The sequence below is a fragment of the Erigeron canadensis genome, chromosome 8, assembly GCF_010389155.1.
Source record: "Erigeron canadensis isolate Cc75 chromosome 8, C_canadensis_v1, whole genome shotgun sequence".
Taxonomy (NCBI): Eukaryota; Viridiplantae; Streptophyta; class Magnoliopsida; order Asterales; family Asteraceae; genus Erigeron; species Erigeron canadensis.
In genome coordinates, this window is record NC_057768.1 from 44019068 (window position 1) to 44037824 (window position 18757).

The 18757-nt window shown below is 34.1% G+C and overlaps 2 protein-coding genes and 1 non-coding gene across 3 annotated transcripts; 2 read left to right on the plus strand and 1 right to left on the minus strand.

The window, feature by feature from the left end:
* Nucleotides 1–2725: 2725 nt before the first annotated feature.
* On the plus strand, nt 2726–7204 carry LOC122578429 (U-box domain-containing protein 45-like). The gene is made up of 6 exons (XM_043750390.1): nt 2726–2903; nt 3004–3100; nt 3568–3753; nt 3870–3977; nt 4527–5632; nt 6159–7204. Exons 2-6 carry the CDS (start codon nt 3050–3052, stop codon nt 6931–6933), a joined length of 2226 nt encoding a protein of 741 aa, XP_043606325.1. The 5' UTR covers nt 2726–2903; nt 3004–3049; the 3' UTR covers nt 6934–7204.
* A 4237-nt stretch (nt 7205–11441) lies between these two features.
* Nucleotides 11442–11514, plus strand: TRNAK-CUU. The gene has a single exon. It is a non-coding gene; the product is annotated as a tRNA-Lys (tRNA).
* A 49-nt stretch (nt 11515–11563) lies between these two features.
* LOC122578856 lies at nt 11564–18664 on the minus strand. Its single transcript, XM_043750904.1, has 9 exons — nt 18572–18664; nt 17529–18204; nt 15997–16922; nt 15433–15649; nt 14356–14577; nt 14072–14245; nt 13190–13384; nt 12987–13100; nt 11564–12022 (listed from the first exon to the last, which is right to left on the minus strand). Exons 2-9 carry the CDS (start codon nt 18153–18155, stop codon nt 11696–11698), a joined length of 2802 nt encoding a protein of 933 aa, XP_043606839.1. The 5' UTR covers nt 18156–18204; nt 18572–18664; the 3' UTR covers nt 11564–11695.
* Between the last annotated feature and the right edge of the window lie 93 nt (nt 18665–18757).

Genomic DNA, 18757 nt, shown 5'->3' on the forward strand with positions numbered 1-18757 from the left:
TGTGACAGGCTGGTTGGAGAACCTCGATCGATCATTTTGTTTTGATCCACACGTGCAATGGATGGATGGATCATATGGTTCGCATTATCATCATTGTGTTGTCATTTAATTGTTTTTTCAACTTATGTCTCCCATAAACCAACCATTGACGTGCCCTCATCATCTTCGTCCTTTCGTTATCACGCATCTCGGCAATTAGCTATCGATTAAGAGGAGTATTTTATACTCTCGATTATTATATCATGACAAAAACAATGTCATTCACTCATTTGCCATTTTAAGTTTCTCAATGTAATTAACGACTTTAAACTACACGAGTATAAATCAATTTGTTTTCCAAACTACTATGTTGTTCATAGTTTGACTTTGAGTACGTTTTCTATTATAAAAGTCAAAGTGTACCATAGCGTGTGCCGTATATGTTTAGGAAACTCATATTTTAATCATCATCTTTGATAAACAAATTATAATACTCCGTATATATAGTTTCTATAAAGTATAAATATATAAGGGAAAATTACCTATAAATAGGAGAAGATTATTAGTTCATTCGTTTCAAGTAACTCTTGACTTTTTATTCCTACAAATCTATACTTCTATACTATATTATAAAGCAAATTCCTCCGATTAAAATTTTAAGTTTCAATATTTATTTTTTCAAAATGTCTCATATCTATTATATATTTATATCTAAATAACTATATCTATAATACATTAATACCCTTTCTCTCTTATCAAATTTCAACCAATTATTTTTTTTCTCTCTCCTTCATAAATCATTTATTCCTCCAATTCGTTCAAAAATTTTTATCGCAAAAACCGTATATCAATAGATTATAAAAATTATATAGGTGTTTTTTAAAATTTCATGCTCCTTCATTAGAGATGTCATTCGATATACTTTCGACGAATTTTTAAATCCGAGCGCGGAGCCCGTACGGCTAAGGCATTTGATTATCATACTCTATGACATATCAACTCCTATGACCTCACACTCTATGACATCACCCTCACCATCTCACCGCCCCAACGCGCAGATATTTACTCTCGTAAACCATAAATAGGGGATTAAAATATATTGTTTTCCTGTTTGTAACTTGTGAGAAAACTTTATCATCTTCAAAGTTTCTAAATCATCCATCACCCACAATATATAATAGTGTTCACAACCGATCTCTTGGCCCATGATAAATTAGTGTCCACAACCAACAATTGCAATTGCAATAATGGATTATTTTTACTTAGTATGAAAATTGCTATTGAGACTGGACTTGTAAATACGACATATGTCGTCTTTATAACTATGTGAAAATTTAGATTGTTTTTATATATAAATTACTATTTTTTATATTTGTAATGAAGTATTCGTATCTAATTATAGAAAGTAAGTAAAAAAAGTGGGTGAATAGTAACAAGCCGTAGGCAAAGTTAACGATTTTTTTTTATTACTTTTTAAAAATATTTTTATTCAAACTAGTGTTATAACCGGCCTTTGGTCGGGGATAACAACTGAACATAGACTTACACGCCGGTAATTAATTCTAACATGTCAACCGTTACTATTAGAGAAAAAAACACATCTTTAAACAATCACCGTTAATTTTAAAACATAATATTTGATGACGAAATATAAACTTGCAATGTTCTTGGATGATAAATATAAAAAGTTAAAAACTTTGACTGTGAAAATTAAAATAGACTAAAGATGTATTACATGAACCATTAAACATAAAACTTTAATGGTAAAAATAAAAGGTCTTAAAAGGATCTAGTGGTTAGAATGTGAAGGACTAAAATATTACACTCTAAACAAAGGGAAAAATAAAAAACTCAAGAAGTTAAAGTAACATTTATACAAAACGCTAACTTAAACACTAAAATTGAAAAAAAAAAAAAAAAAAAACCTTAGCAGGCAGGTAGACAGCTGTGTCAGCCAACTAATTTCATTGTCAGTCGAAAAAAAAGTTTAAATAGGTTGTTTAATACTTTTTATTTTTATGTGTTATACATTATTTATCATTTATTTAACATAGATATTAGTTTATATATAGAATGTAAAGGTCGAGTCACACGTTTTACTACTTATCTTATACTACATTAAATTTATGTTTATTCAAAAAAGGTATTCCCGATACCCGATGGGAACGGGTATGGCGATGAAATTTCCATCCCCGACGGGAATGGGGTGGAATGAGGATAGGGATTACAAGTGAAAACCGGGGATGAAGATGGGGATTAAGATCTCCGACAATACCCATCCATTGCCATCCCTACAGGGGATAAAAATTTATTTTTCACCTTCTTTTCAAAAGTATAAAAGGACTCGGTAAATTTAACTTTTAATAGACAAAGAGCAGCAGCCAACAAACAACAACAGCCTCTCAATTTATGTAACCGACAAACTCGGAGGTCGGCAACTGTCGGCCGGTAACTCTGCAGTTAAACGCGGGAAAAAGAAAATAAATATCCATCCATCCATTCCCATCTTTAAAACCAACAAGTACATGTTGTTGTGTCTCAATTCACTCCACATTTCATCATCATCTTTTATAAATAAATAAATTATTAAAAACCAATAAAAATTAGGGTATTATTATGTCTATCAAATTAATTAATACTAAATGAGATCCGCTTCTTAATGTTATATTCCCATCCCCATTCTTATAATATTATTATTATTATTGTGTTTTTTTTTTGTCTTCAATCTTTCCAAATCCATCTCCTCTAATCCCTCTTGCCCTTTAATCCATATGTCCGTACGTACACTCTCTTTCTCAGAGTATTTGTTGTTTCCATTAAACTTGGAAATACAGTTAGTGTACTTGAAGTATATGTTGGTGTAAAAATGGAGTATCAATATCATTATTGTTATATTCTTCCTTTATAAAATCTTATTGTCACAGGTAAAAAAAAAAGAAAACTATAACTTCAATGTAATTTCTTTATGTAAATTATAAATCTTGATATATTTTGTAACTTGTCATTCTTTTCTCAAATTTTCAGGTTATTTCAAGTACTAGTATTTTAGTTGATTTGTAAATCAGTAGTCATGGACCATTCTGAGATTGAAGAGAATTTGTTTGCACTTGGTGAACCTAAGGTACTGCCACTACTTATATTATATATGTATATATATCGCAATCATAATGGTTTCTATTTTGGGTTGTACCAAAATAAAGTATCCTTGCAAGAATGTCATATTTAGAAAGATACTATCAAAGTTATATTTAGTATTTACTGCACATTTTGGTACCTTATACTCCCTATGCACTTTTGATTTTTTGAAGTATCTTATTTTCAATTTTGGCTTTATATGTAGGGGAAACCTTCCTGATGTTAACTAGTTGATGAAAATTATATCAATGGAAATATATTTAAAACACAATTCGTTAATATATTTTGCAACAAGTTATGTATGACACATACACACAATAGTTAAGGTCAAAATTGAATAAGAAAGACCTTAAAAAAAAGTCAAAAGTCGACTATGTTTTTCGGATGGAGTATGTTACATTGAAGGAGGTATTGAACATTATTGTAAAAGATGATAATTTTATTAATTTGCAGTTACATGGAGGAATGTGTGCAACTCTTTCTTTCATCTATGTCAAAGTGTTGAGTATTTTCCCTGATTTAGAAGCCGCTCGGCCTCGAAGCACTTCGGGTATACAGGCATTGTGTTCGTTGCATATAGCGTTAGAGAAGACTAAGACCCTACTTCAACATTGTGCAGAATCTAGTAAACTTTACCTGGTATAATATATTCTTTTCAATATTTTTGCGTTTAATAATTTTATGTGATTGTTATATTTGTGATTTGCTTGCTTGTAAAGCTAAAAGAAGCATGTCTTGATATAAATACCTTGCAGGCTATAACAGGTGATTCTATTGTTCTAAAGTTTGAGAAGGCAAGATCTGCTTTGACAGACAGTCTTAGACGGGTTGAGGATATCGTCCCACAAGCAATTGGTTCACAGGTAATATAAGTAACTTGGCTCTCTTGTTAAACCCCTTGAAGGCAAATTTTGTGTGGACCCTAGTGGTTGCTCTATTGACACATTTAACTTATAAATGAGTTGATGTGGGTTATATTAATGGTCAAATGGGTAACAATTTAAAAGACAGTTAAGAATGGAATGGGTCAAAAGTCGCCAGAAGTTTATTTAGATGATTACAAACAATCTCTTTCTTCAGAATGTTTAGTGTAAGATCATATACTTTTTTTTCTCTTTTTCAAATCATAATTAGATACATCTTCTATAAGTAAAGTTCAGAGGGAAAATCTGACCCGACCCATTTTAACCGTTTACCCAACCTGTACATCACCTGTAGTTGAAAGTACTGATCTCCAAACCTTTAGCAAACATCTTCTCTTAACTTTCAATGGTGGAATTCAGTTTTCAACCTCTGCTGCTTTTTTTATATCGAGCTTAATCATCTGTAACTATCTTATATATTACAATCAGTTGTGATTGAGTCAATAGGTGAATGATTTCTAATCTAAAATATAACTTTCATTGTCCTAGATTTCTGACATTTTAGGCGAGCTCGAGGGAATAGAGTTTTCACTTGATCCATTAGAAAAGCAAGTAGGCGATGAGATAATTGGCTTGCTGCAAGAAGGTAGAAATTTCAACAGCAGCTGTGACGGAAACGAATTAGAAACTTTCCACCAGGCTGCATCTAAACTCGGTATTACTTCTTCAAGAGGAGCTCTTCGAGAAAGAAGGGCTCTCAAAAAACTCGTGGAAAAAGCTAGAATTGAAGATGACAAAAGGAAAGAATCCATTGTGGCTTATCTCTTACATCTCATGAGAAAATACTCAAAATTATTTAGAAGTGATTTCTCAGATGACAACGATTCGCAAGGTGGTTCAACGCCTTGTTCACCTACGGTCCAAGGATCTTTTGAAGGTGGGTTGACCCATGCGTTTGACAGACAACTCTCGAAAATGAGTTCTTTTAACTTCAAACCGAACTTTAGAAGATCTGGGCAGATGTCCGTCCCACCTGAGGAACTTAGGTGCCCGATTTCATTACAACTGATGTATGATCCGGTCATCATTGCCTCAGGGCAGACATATGAAAGGATATGCATTGAGAAATGGTTTAACAATGGGCATAACACCTGCCCGAAGACTCAACAGACCTTGGCTCATCTTTGTTTGACTCCTAATTACTGTGTGAAGGGTCTGGTTGCTAGTTGGTGTGAGCAGAATGGAGTTTTGGTTCCTGAAGGTCCGCCGGACTCCATAGACATCAACTACTGGAACTTACCTTTGTTGGAAAACGAGTCGGTTAATTCAAGATTGGCTGAAAGTGTAGGATCCTGTAAGTTTGAGAGAGATGTAGATGAACTTGAGGTTGTGCCTGAGCATGAAGTCAACACGTTTGTAAGTTATGAGGACATGTTGACCATTTTGACCACGAAGGGTGAGAAGAAAAAGCTTCAAGTTGTAGAGAAGATACGGTTTTTGTCCAAGGATGATGAAGAGGCTCGGATACATATGGGTGAATATGGTTTTGTTGAAGCATTGTTACGGTTTTTTGAGTCTACTGTGCATGAAAAAAATATTGTTGCTCAGGAGAGTGCAGCCATGGCTCTCTTCAATCTGTCTGTCGATAACAACAGGTATGCTACACCCACACTTTAAGGTGGCATTTTCCAACCATGTAACTATAAGCAGCTCAGTTCGGGATACAATTTATAATGGGTTACTAAAACAAAAATTTAGCTTAAACAAACAGGTCAAGCAGGTTGAAAGTCAATGAGGCATAAGTTGATTCGGGTTATAGATTGTTTCTAATGAGTCAATGGGTGACAACCGTTTGCCTAAAAGAGAATGAATCAGCTGGGTCAATTGTCACCCAAAATACTTATAATGGGTGATTGGGTAACATATTTGGTAGCTACCCAAATTATAAAACCTCCCATATGATATTATTTGAAAAAAATTGTGATCATAGTTGGTACTGTACATAAATATAGACGATGAATGAAAGTTTAGGTCAGAGAGTCGTTTAGGCCCGTTTTGACCCTTACAAAACTTACCTGTATCCCGACCCATCCAGTTCCCAACTCTAGTCACATCAATATTTGGTACGTGCAATTATCTTACAAGTTTTTAACCAATGTGCCATCATGTATTCATTTTCAGAAACAAAGAAACGATGTTAGCATCCGGGGTACTGCCTTTGCTTGAGAAAATGATGGGAAGTTCAGGCTCCCCCAGGGCATTGGCGGCCCTTTACTTGAATCTTTCTTGTTTAGAACAAGCCAAGCCCATCATTGGTGCAAGTGAGGCAGTTCCTTTTCTGATCCGGATTCTCGAGGATAGTATGGATTCCGAATGTAAATCTGATGCTGTTCATACTCTGTACCATCTTTCAACCTGCCATTCTAACATCCCACGGCTCGTATCGTTAGGCATTCTGAATGCCCTTCAGCCGCTTATCGATGATCAAACATGGACAGAGAAAGTTTTAGCCATTTTGACCAACATGGCTAATTTAGCCAAAGATGAAATCATATCCACTCACGGTTTGGTTGCTGGGCTTTCATCGGTTCTAGATATTGATGAGCCTACAGTTCAGGAGCAAGCTGCAGCTTTTTTACTAATTTTGTGCACACGAAATGAGAAGTGCATTCAGATGGTCCTTCAAGAAGGCGTGATACCTTCTTTAGTGTCAATTTCTGCTAATGGGACCGTGAGAGGAAAACAAAAAGCTCAGAAACTATTAATGCTGTTTCGGCAAAGCCGACAACATGACCCACCTGCAGAGCACTTTGACTGTTCACAGGTTGAGAACAACGTTGTGGGTCGGGTTAATGAAGAAGTGAAGACTTTAACCAAGCCAGCCTCAAGGAGAAAAATGGGGAGATCTTGGAGTTCTTTGTGGAGAAACAAGAGTTTCTTGGTTAACCAGTGTTGAACCAATTTGGGTTTCATTGTTAGCTAATTTGGTGCGTCTTCTGATCCCAACCTGAACCTGTCTATAACTTTACCTGTTGTTTTAGCACTTAGTATGAACTGTTGCAACCTGTATATTCTTATAAGCTATGTAATCTCATTTTGGTTGTTCGGATAACCTTTTGTGGTACTTGTTATCATGTCCTGGGTTCTCTGCCTAAGGGACCGGATTTGATTAATGCATCAATTGCTCTAAAGAGCGAAGTAATTTGAGCTATTTTTGGTTTACTATACATGATATGTTACATTAATATACTAGAACATTTGTAATACATGTTATAAGATATGCTGAGAATCAAACATATGATTTGTTTGGCTCATATTTTCCTCTTATAGTCCGCTTTGACCCTGTATATGGTCCTCAAGATACATTGATTTATACGGGTGTATACTGTATACTTTGTAACCCGTAGGAAGTAGAATATCTAATTACACTAATATTAACATAAAATGCATATAATAATACTTTTTGTTCTTTGTACTTGGCTACTTGCCTACAGCTTACTACTTTTTTCATGATTCAATAGAAATAAATGTTGATTTGGTAAGGTGACCTATCTCATAAATATTTCTACAACTTAAGACATGGATTCATTTCTACTTTCCTATATATTTGAAAATCTGAAGTCAAAAGTTTTGCATTTAAACAAAGGAGATTGAAAACACAACTTCGATGAGACAGAAAAAATTGACTTATGAAGTTATGATCATCACTAAATCATTGTCTTTTCACAGGAATCTAAATTAGGTTTACCTGCAACCCATTTATTTCGTGAGACCTGTTTTTTAGGTCTATGTATAATTTCCAGTTACAACCCCTAAGGAATTGGTTTTTATATTCACTGCCCCACATACTTTGAGTTTTAGAATTTTCATTACAAAAGTTATGTAGACATCAACTGTTCAAACCTTGTTTACAGCATCAACAACTATATCCAACCCTATCAGAAATAAAGCATGTGAAAAATCCAAGCCTTCTCTATTTAGACCAAATAGCCCGTTTAGCTCTACTTAAACCAAATAATCCGACTTGAAATACTTCTCTACGAATCTGTAACTCCACTCTTTATGCCATTTGACGTTATCTACTTTTTCAAATAGCTCATGAAGATCAAGATATGTTACCTTATACATGATGTACTACTATATACTACGCCACAAACAAGGGAAAGAACAATATTGTTTCAGATTACTAAAAATTCTTCAACCCAAATCTTGCTCATCTTTCGACACATCCAATAAAAGGTGGTTTATATATATTCACTATTCAAGGTTCTGCCTTTTAGCAAAAAAAAGTATGAGGGGGGTGTTTGGTTGAATGGGAGTAATTATAAATTCCTATAATAAGTAGCCTGTGCTACTCTTAAAAGCCATTAATTGGAAACAAGTTTGAAATTCTGTAGCTGTCTGAAACGTACATAGACCACCAATGGAATTCAAAGAAGTAAATGCACTTTGGTATCACCATAAAAAGGCATTCTGTTCACACAGATACATAACATACATGTACATACTATTATATTATACATACTAGTATACATTAACAAATACACATGTACGTACATATTGTGTGCATATATAGTGAGAGAATGATACATAGAGATAGCAATAAAGGGAGAGATAGATGGTGATGTATCAAGAAGAGTTAATATGGAATCCTTAACATTCAGGTACAAATAATAAATATATATGGTTTGAATTACTCTCTGTGATCGATATATATGATATGTACAACACCACTACACTACCTTGTGTCATATTCACCATACTTATTACGTTATTATTATTACTACTACTTCAATTCAACATATATATATATATCTATGTTTTGTCTCTATGCATCCTTTTCAATGAAGAGGAAGAGGATGGTGATGGTTGTTTCATTAATAGTTGTAGCACTTACTATAACTTCAACCGCACAAAGTACAACAGCTGAAAAGAAGCTCATCATGGGAAGATCAATATCATCATCACTGAACATCAAGCCAATTCGTAGTATGTTGGCCGTGAGACCGGTTGGCAGAGGACCGATAATGGGCCGGTTATCCACAAAGCATGGCAGTAGTAGTATGGGGAAAATGATGAAGTTCTTCAAGTTTAATAATGAAGACAGAGTTGTACCTACTGGTCCTAATCCTTTGCATAATAGGTAGTAGTAGTATAGTAGCTTAGTACCTTCTTTTTTTGAAAAAAATAAATTATTCTATATGTGTTTTCTCTAGCTATTTATATATAGTTTTGTACTTATGAAGAACCAATTTTCTGTAACTTTTCAGCAACAGTTACTACTACAAAATTTTCATGACTATCTACTTTGTTAATTTATATACAGTAGCTTTTTTTTTTTGGTTCGTCACTTAAGTAAACTTGTATTGTGCTTGTCTTTGCTAACTAGCTAGCTACTCGCAATACTTCAATCAATTGTACAAATACTTATTTGTTTGTAAATTAAGTATTAAATGGTTAAACACTGAAAATGATTATCTGTTTGCCTTAGATTGTTGATTAAGAGGGCTTTTTAACTAATTAAGAGTCTAATAATTAAGTTTGTTTTTTACCCACAGTTCTTGAACCTATCAGTTATAGGCTTAATAAGCTGATTTTAAAAACCAAAGATGTAAAAGCCTTTTCAAATTGACTTATTAGCCTTTTTACTACAGTAACAAAATAAGTTAACACAAAACACCCCTTTTAGAGTTTGTGAATGAAGGTAAATAACATTTATTTTTATCTTTGATATTCCCAACTTCTATACAGTTTTCTGTCTTTGAGATTTTCCGAGTTTTTTACTTCAAAGCGAAGCCTGTCAACAATAGTTTCATTCATGCAATTCTTTTATTTCTTTCTCTCTTTTTTTTTTTTTTTTCATTGAGCATTATTTGAGCCTATTTAAGTGATAGGTAAAACTGCATACAAGTTATACTAACAAAATTAAACATTGTATATTCATTTTTATATAAAACAATTATTTTGGCCTAGTTAGAAGGACTTGTAAGCTAGCTTTGACTTATAACCCAACGGACTGTTTGGTTTCTTAATTAACTAAGGTATGATCCTATGTTATTCTTTAAAAAAAAAATTTACCCTTATATTATTCCATCCTAATTTTATTTTTTCATGACTACTAATTAATTTTTTCCAATTTCCTTTAAAATTATTTTTTCAGCACACTTAATTTGTCGTCATTTTCTATACATCTCTTCCGTCATTTTTCTTAGTATTACTTCCAAACAAACATTAACTTCTTTTTATTATTAACAATCACAACCATTTGAATGTAAAGGTAGTAGGTCTTAAATATTAAAGAAAATCTGATACGCATTGTAATGGAAATAGATTATAACCCCATTTTTTCATTTTAAATGTTGAAAATATTTATTCTTTTGGTTATGCACGATGAAGTAAATATTCATGGTAAGGTGGAATGAAAATTCCATTCACAGTTTGGCTCTATTTTTGTTATCATATTAATAATTATTTTTTTATTTTTTTTTATGATAAAAAGTCAATGTATAATCTGGGTGAAAAATATGAAACGTACAAATTAGGTGTGATGAAAGAGTAACTTTATAGAGTATTGAAAATATTAATTAGTAGACATAAAAAGAAAAAATTATAGAGGAAATAATATAAGGGTAAAAATGGTAGAGAGGAAAAAAATAACATAATTAATATGAAATGCTACTTTGAAGTAGAATATTCAGAATAATAAATGCTATTTATATGTGCCCTTAGGATATATTATCCTATATTGATAGTCATATACGTTGACCCATTTGGCAAAGTAAATAAGTTCCATGTAAAGTTCGCATGTATCTTTGTTTTTGCTTATGGTATTAATAACCAATATTACACATACATATCGTTAAGGTGTTGGTTTATTGACGAGGAAATTTAATTGCTAGATGTCAGAAAGTCTATTCTTGACATAGTCTCCTAGTGGCCACGGAGGCTCACCTTTTGTAACTTCAGGCTTGGTGATTAGCCTTGGAATTAATCTGCTCGTAAAGTGAGCGAGAACACTAAACTCGTAAGAGTAGAAATAGAAATTTAAAAGTTATGTACTGTCAAGTCTTCATAATGGTTTGTCTTTGTACTTGTTGACGATCTTTATATACGCAAGTTTTTCTTCATTGTTGCCAGTGTCGAACCGGTGTGGGTGCGTCTGTATGGGAGTATTAGCCATTTATTCGCATTTGCCTTTTAAAATTTTTACTTTCATTACATTAGATACCATTGAGATAATATGTGATAGATTGATAAACTATAAACCTTGACTTATTTTAGATTTTGACACTATAGATTGTAAATTTTGATAGCCTATGGGGAAACAAACCATATTGATTTAAATTAAAGAAAAATGCATTATCCAATACCGTGTGTAAAACTAGAAAGCAGTACATTTGGCCATTGTTCGGGATCCAGTACAAGTTAATAGATATTTATTCAAAGTGATAAGCGTATCAACAAGCCCGTCTAGCTCAGTTGGTAGAGCGCAAGGCTCTTAACCTTGTGGTCGTGGGTTCGAGCCCCACGGTGGGCGATTCCTTTTTTTGGCGTCAAAAAGACTTGATTCTTTAAGAAATGTTCTGTTTGATTATGAATTCTAGTGGGAATAACTCGTATTTTATTTCAAAAAAAAAAAAATGAGAACTCATTCTTATAGTGTATCCCTAATATGCTACAAAACCAGAATAAGATCACCAAAAAAAACAATGTGCCGCCTATTCGCCATCTTTCCACACTTCTCGAAGAAGTTGATATCTTTCAATAGGCCTTCCACCTTTGGGTAACCATTGTGGTCCTTTAGAACTTGAGGAAACCCGAGAGCCATCTGTGAGGATTGAGGTCAAGGGTGAGTCGAGCTCGTCGAGCTCATCATCACTAGTGTAGGATTTCTTGAGCACGGATGAACTTCTTCTTAAAGATTGGGGTCCAACTGTGCCGATTATGGCTGCAAGAGAATGTGATGGAGGTGGCGTGTAAGCCGGTGCAGGTGCAATGCATGGAAAGTTAATAAGAGACCCTTCAAATGCTACTATATCGTCATCCTGCATTTTAAAATGCATATTTAAGTTGCAAGGAAACGGAGTTCAAAACAATCTATAAAATCCCAGCTTGACCAAAATGTCAATCAAGGAAGAGGCTACTAATTCAACCCATTTGCTTACGAGTGTTTCATCTATAACAGGCCTAATTTATATATATAAAAAGGACAATGTACATGCAGGTTGTTTTCATTTGATACGAACATGCTTTCATTTATACCAAATCATTCAAATTGTATGCCGAAATATTGTATAATGAAACAGATACCGCTGGCATTAATAAACTAAAATACTAATAACAATTTATATTGTAGATACAAAAAAACAATTATCCTCTTCCAAATAGCTCTTTAATAAGAAAACAAAGCATTAAATGAATGGTATCATTGGCTTTCCACATTTAAGTTACTGTACTTATTCTATTTTCACTTCTCAAAGTTAGGAGTAACTTTGTCATTTACATTATACAATTTTCCAGCACACATTTGCAGGAATTGTGTAAACAAAAGTTAAATATTCGGCGGCCTGTAAAGGTTCTCAGATTATTGAAGCATATCATATTTGACACAATACTACTCGTATTAAATATTTGGGTGACAAATTTAATGGGGCATCTCCTCCAGTACACAATTACTTGTTTTGTCTCGTTACCATACCCATCCATTTTGCGACCCTGGTAATCCATCTAACCTAACCTCCCAATAAGAAAAAGTGATGGGGTTTATTCTACAAACAAAAATTAGAAGTCATCCTTCAAACTTAAAAAGACTTGCAAAATGAGCTAGACTTAAAACTCTTTGTTTTTCGATGTACAAATATATACACTTGTGCACTTTCCAGATCCAACAAGAAGTAGGCAGTCACTTTATAATATTATATTTATTGAATAGAATCAAACTTAGATTATAATTCACAATTATCATTATATTGCATGGAAACATAAATGTTAAAATGATGGATAACTAACCTCTGCATCCAGGGCCTCGATCAGTGAATTGGGAATAGGGTTTGGAGAGAACTCATCTGGCACAAAACTAAAAACAACCCTTCTGATCAATGCAGTAGATAACGTTGGGCAAACCTGAGAAAAGGAAAAGTAACCCAGAGAACTTATATTAAATAAAGAATTGAATTGGTATGAACAAATACAAAAGATGGTGATAGTTATACCTCCTTCCTAGTGGCCTTATCTGCAAGCATTTCAAAAGGAAGCATCATGAGGTCACTCAGTGCATGGAGTAATCGAAAAGCCTTAAAAGATGTATCAAACTCTTCTTTTTTGTCTAGAATATCATCACTATCATCATTATTGTCGTTCTCCTCAATGCCAAATAGATCCGTAAGCCATCTAGACCATGTCCCAATCTAGAAGCATAGATGTAGAATTTCTAGTTAGATTCTTAAACTTTGACTTTAGAGGTCAAATGAACTACCAACTTGATAAAAACCTCTTGTATCTTTCAAATATACATTATAACTATGTTAACCTATATAAAAAGTGTCGCGAGCAGGAGATGATTCGTGTCATTTGTAGTAATAAAATACTTAAAGAATTTTTTTGGATCTATAAAGTGGTCGTTGTCTTCGAAAGTCAATGTTCATACCTTTTTTTTTCCAAAATCATAGGTATTATGGATAAGGCTAAATTGTAAAAGCTTATGTCTTTGCAGAGTTTTACAGTGTAATTCTGAATTGTATGTAGAGGTGGTCATTTCAGCCAATATACCTATGAATGGGTAGATGCTGCTTTTGTTTTATTGCAAACACATAGAAAAGGTAGAATTAGTTAAAAGTGAAACAGGTCAAAGGGGCTGGAAGGTGTCCAGAAAAAAAATTAATAGCATAAAACCCTATTAGTGGTTATAGTTTAACATATTGAATACAGTGAAATAATTGTGGTCATAATTCACACCCTATCAAAAGACGAACTAAACCCAAGTGTTTAGGACCAACTAGACCCAATCCATATCAAAAGACGAACCATTTTAACCTGTAATGAAACCCACACATCTGCCCATTTTTCCATCTATAACCGCACAGTTTAGCACTCACAGTGTTTTTGAGTTGAGCACCGGCTCCAAAGCTTGATTTTCCAGAAGGGATAGGAAGGACCCTCAGGTCACCAATGGGATCAGATAATGGATCTGTTGGCATTTCTTCAGCTGACTCACGAAGAATAGCATTAAACATTGCAACATCAAGTCTACTCACCAACTGTTCCATCACCTACAACCAAAGTAGAGTGAAACTTTTATATTCTTGCCACTCACTTCATTATTGGGAAAATGAACTATGTAACAAAATATTGGAAATTTACTGTCCAAACATAATCATACCAGTCTAGGCAGCACAGGTAAGCAACCACATTCATGGCCCTCGGCTCGGGTAGGGCATAGTCGTTCACATACATCTTTAAAAGCTTTCTTCCAGAGTTCAATAGAAAAGTTCCCTTGTTGATTACCCAACCCATTTTTACTTCCAGACGTTTTCTTTGTAGTTAGACCCATCATTTTGCCATTGGCATTGGTGGCCGCTGATTGCATATGTGGAGTAAGGGTCTGCAAAAAGTGAAATCAGAATCAATTACGAAGAACAAATGTGCCAAAATGAGTGCATCAGATATCGCTTTAAAAATGCACTTTTAGCGGCTAGGTAAAAATTTCCTTCTTTTTTTGGTAATCCCGATGTCAGACTGATCCATGAGGTTTGAGTCCACCGTCACAAAAACTCAATACCGGTAAAGCTCTTGAAAAGAAACTGTCATGGTAACACAAAAATGGTCATTTTTTTCTTGCACTAGACAAGGTTTGAACCTAAGTCCTCTAAATCCCAAATATTTATCTCAATGTTAATAACCACCTTGACGACCATTGGTGGATGTTTCTTTCTGTTTCCAAAAAAACTATAGAGGCAGTATGGATTATAAGTATAATATTATTACATCTCTATACCCTATTAAAGCATTTGTGCCCCCACCCCAACAACAAAAAAAAAAGGGGGAAAAGACCAAAATAAAAAATCTCAAATCATGAACCACTCTCCCTAATATACCCCTATACACCAACACATTTAACAGACATGGTCTACCAAAAATACCCTTAATTAATTTACATATGCTCCTTGACTCCTAAAATAACTACACTACCCCCTTTTACATCAATAACCTACACTACTCGTCACCGCTACCAACATAGCTGCGGCATGGCACGGGCATCCATCTAGTAATAATCTATATCGGGGTAACCCTTTTCTGCAACTTTTAACCAGTTTCCATTTTAGCTTAATATAATGTTTCACCAAGTGACTCGTTAGAGATAAAACATATCTAAATTATATATGGGTCGATCTTGCCTCTTTAAGAATGAGCTATATAACATGTAAAGAGTTAAAAAAAAGTATTTTCAGGGTTCAACCTGCCACCAAACGGACTCGATGATTCGAGCAAACAACCAAGCTTCAACCTTCCCAAATGCAATTATGAATGTTTGTGGGTCCTGCCATTCATCAGGTACTTTCTTTGAACCTTGTTTGTGTTTTACGGTAGATCGAGCATCACGAAATGGCGATTCTCCAACATTCTGTGAGACAATTGCCCTCAACATAAAGGTATTTGACAACCAGAAAGTTAACCTGCACAATAGATGCACCAGATTTATAAATTTTACAACACGTCCAATATTTTCATTTGAAAAGTGAATCTGCACATGGTCTAAGAGAAATGTTCTATTAATCAAGTGTCTTAAATATCCATAACCAATGACAACAAAGGAAAGGGTTGGACACCTACATAACCAAATTCTATCTAATAATGACAATGTGGCAAATAGTTTTATATTAATAATTTAACATATAAAATGTTACCATTTTCACGAGACAAAGGGAATAAACAACTGCATAATTTTCAGTTTCCACACTAAACTATATTAGAGCTATGATATTCACAGGAAACTGGAGAACAAAATAATTTTTATGCAGACCTCGGAACATCATTTCCACATGATTTGGAAACCAAAACAAGTCCAGAGATAATAGCTCTTGCGGCATTTACCCTTCTTTCTTGATCCTTTTCTTTGAAAGCATGTAAATAGAATCTAGATAAACGTCGAGCAGGGGCATGGACCTTATGTGTGGAGCTCCCATGCTCAGCCACAATTGAATAGAGTCCAGCCTCAATAGCAGCAGTTTCCCTTAGCTCTTCTTCAAGCATATCTATTCTAGACCTATCATGACCTTTACCGTTCAAAGAATTACTTTTTATAGCTCCAGTTTCAGATGAGTCATTATTAGTCCGGATGACTTTATCTTTATCTGCCCTATTTGGGCTAGCCACTGGAAGCCCGTTTCCAGAAAACCCACTGGCTTTAGGTAACTGAACGGATTTCAAATGCTTTAATCTATTACTTGACACACCACTTCCCTGTCCCCCAGGTGGTTTTCTAATAGAAACTAGAGTGTTGCTCCTTAATTTATCTTGCTTTCTCGAAGCCAAAAACTTACCAACAAGATTGTCTTCTGAGAACTGCTTTTTCTCGTCTGCAGTTCTTTCATCTTGCTCACTCTCAGAATTTGCACTTTGATCATGCAAAGATTCCACATTTATTGGAGTTTTACTAACAGAACTACTTATAACAGGCTGTGGATTGTCTATTATATCTTCTCGAGTCCCATGGGTTCTGCTTTCAGGTTCCAAGGTTCTCATGTGAGTCTTAGGCTCCATCGTCTTATTGTGCGAAACCATGGTTGAGAAAGATGATTGAAGAAATGGGGCAGGAGCAGTATTGTCTTTTCGAACTGTTGTCATACTTCTTTCAGGAGGTTTCGAAGAAGTATTATTGGGAGGATCCCCTCCGGATGGAAGAACATGCCGCTTAACATTACCTTGCTTCTTGGCATCCACATGATCCTGCATGCCAACTTAAATTATTTACAGAAACGGCAAAAGTGAAACAGCTTCAGTTTGATAAATAAAAACAAACATGAGTGGCAATTCAACCAATTTACAATCAAACACTCAATTTGGGTTATAATTTGTCTCAACAAGTAAATTAAATTTAAAAAGAGTTGCTAAATGGAAACAGGTTAAGCAGGTAAAAGTGATTGAAAGTAACCTAGAGTATTCGAAATGAATCACAGGAGAGCCTCTATAGTTGTATTATTTCAAACTTCAGATTATCATTGTAAGTTTATAATACTACAAATATCAATTTGGGTTATAATTTGTCTCAACAAGTAAATTAAGTTTAAAAAGAGTTGCTAAATGGAAACAGGTTAAGCAGGTAAAAGTGATTGAAAGTAACCCAGAGTATTCGAAATGAATCACAGGAGAGCCTCTATAGTTGTATTATTTCAAACTTCAGATTATCATTGTAAGTTTATAATACTACAAATATCTTGCTGATGACCAAATTATAACTTATCATAAAGACCAAAAAATTGTGGGTGTAATGGCACGACCTTTTGAACCCGTTACCCAAGTTGACCGACCCTCCAATATGGTGCATCAAGATACCTTGTGATGTGAATATGATGAATTTGTATAATCATCATCTTCATCTTCATCTGTAAAAGCAGCTATTCCCAGTTCACTGCCATTTTCTTCGTTTCCTACTTCAGATGCAGATTCTTGCCCATACTTATCCAACGAAGATTGCTTTGATAAGCTACTTCGAGATGAATTAGTCTCGTCTTTGTCATTTGACTGTATATTAATATATAAAACCGGTTCTACTACAGACTTCGAACTCTTCTTCCAGATGAATGGGAGACTAAGATTCAATACATTGTCAATGATCCCATAATCACCAAGATTAATTATTGCAGACCCTAATAGCTCATCTTTATTTGGTTTATCCTTACGAGGCTGATACAAGTGGAACTCTAAATAGTTTTTTTGGAACTTATCCCGATCCCTTTTATCTCTACGTAATATCAATGGAAGTATGAAAGATTTGTTGAACTCAATCGTGGAATCTATAACATCTGGGGATAGAAAACCCGACACTTGATCGCCATTTTCCCATTGTAGCGCTAAAGCTTGACTTGATGGTAACCAAGGCTTGATCTCGTGTACATGAACTAGATAATTTACTTGAACAGAACCGTCTTTCCGATGCTTAGACCTCAAACCAAGAACCATTTTCTAGCCAAATGTCCTTTATGGGTTATTGTTATAAACCACAGTGCATCTATAAAAAACAAAGCTTTAATCAGAACTACAATCAGACAAATAGATTTAGGACATTATGTATACATTTCCATTTTAAGCAACTTTTTACAAACACTTGATATGCATTAAACGTATGGATCTTTATATAAAACCCAATTAAGAAAGGAAAAAAAAAAGTCAGATTTTATGATAAATCCAAGTTATGAGCACTAAAAACTTGAAAACCACAAAAAGTTTAGCAAAACCCCATGTGAAATCTGAATCTTGAATCAAAACAAATGATGGATATAGCTCAAAAAGATGAAGTCAATTTGAGCTATACATATACATGCAATATACTGATAGTAATAATAATCAAATCAAATCAAATCAGTAAAGGAACATACATGAAAAGGGCACAGGGAAACAATCATACAAATAATAATGAGATGGATATATAGCTAAATAAGAACATAATAAATAAATAAGGTGGTCATTATAAGATATAAAATGATGATGATGACATGAAAGTTTGATGATGCTTTGCTTGAGAGGTTGGAGATGATGATATGATAGATGTGTACGACACAGAA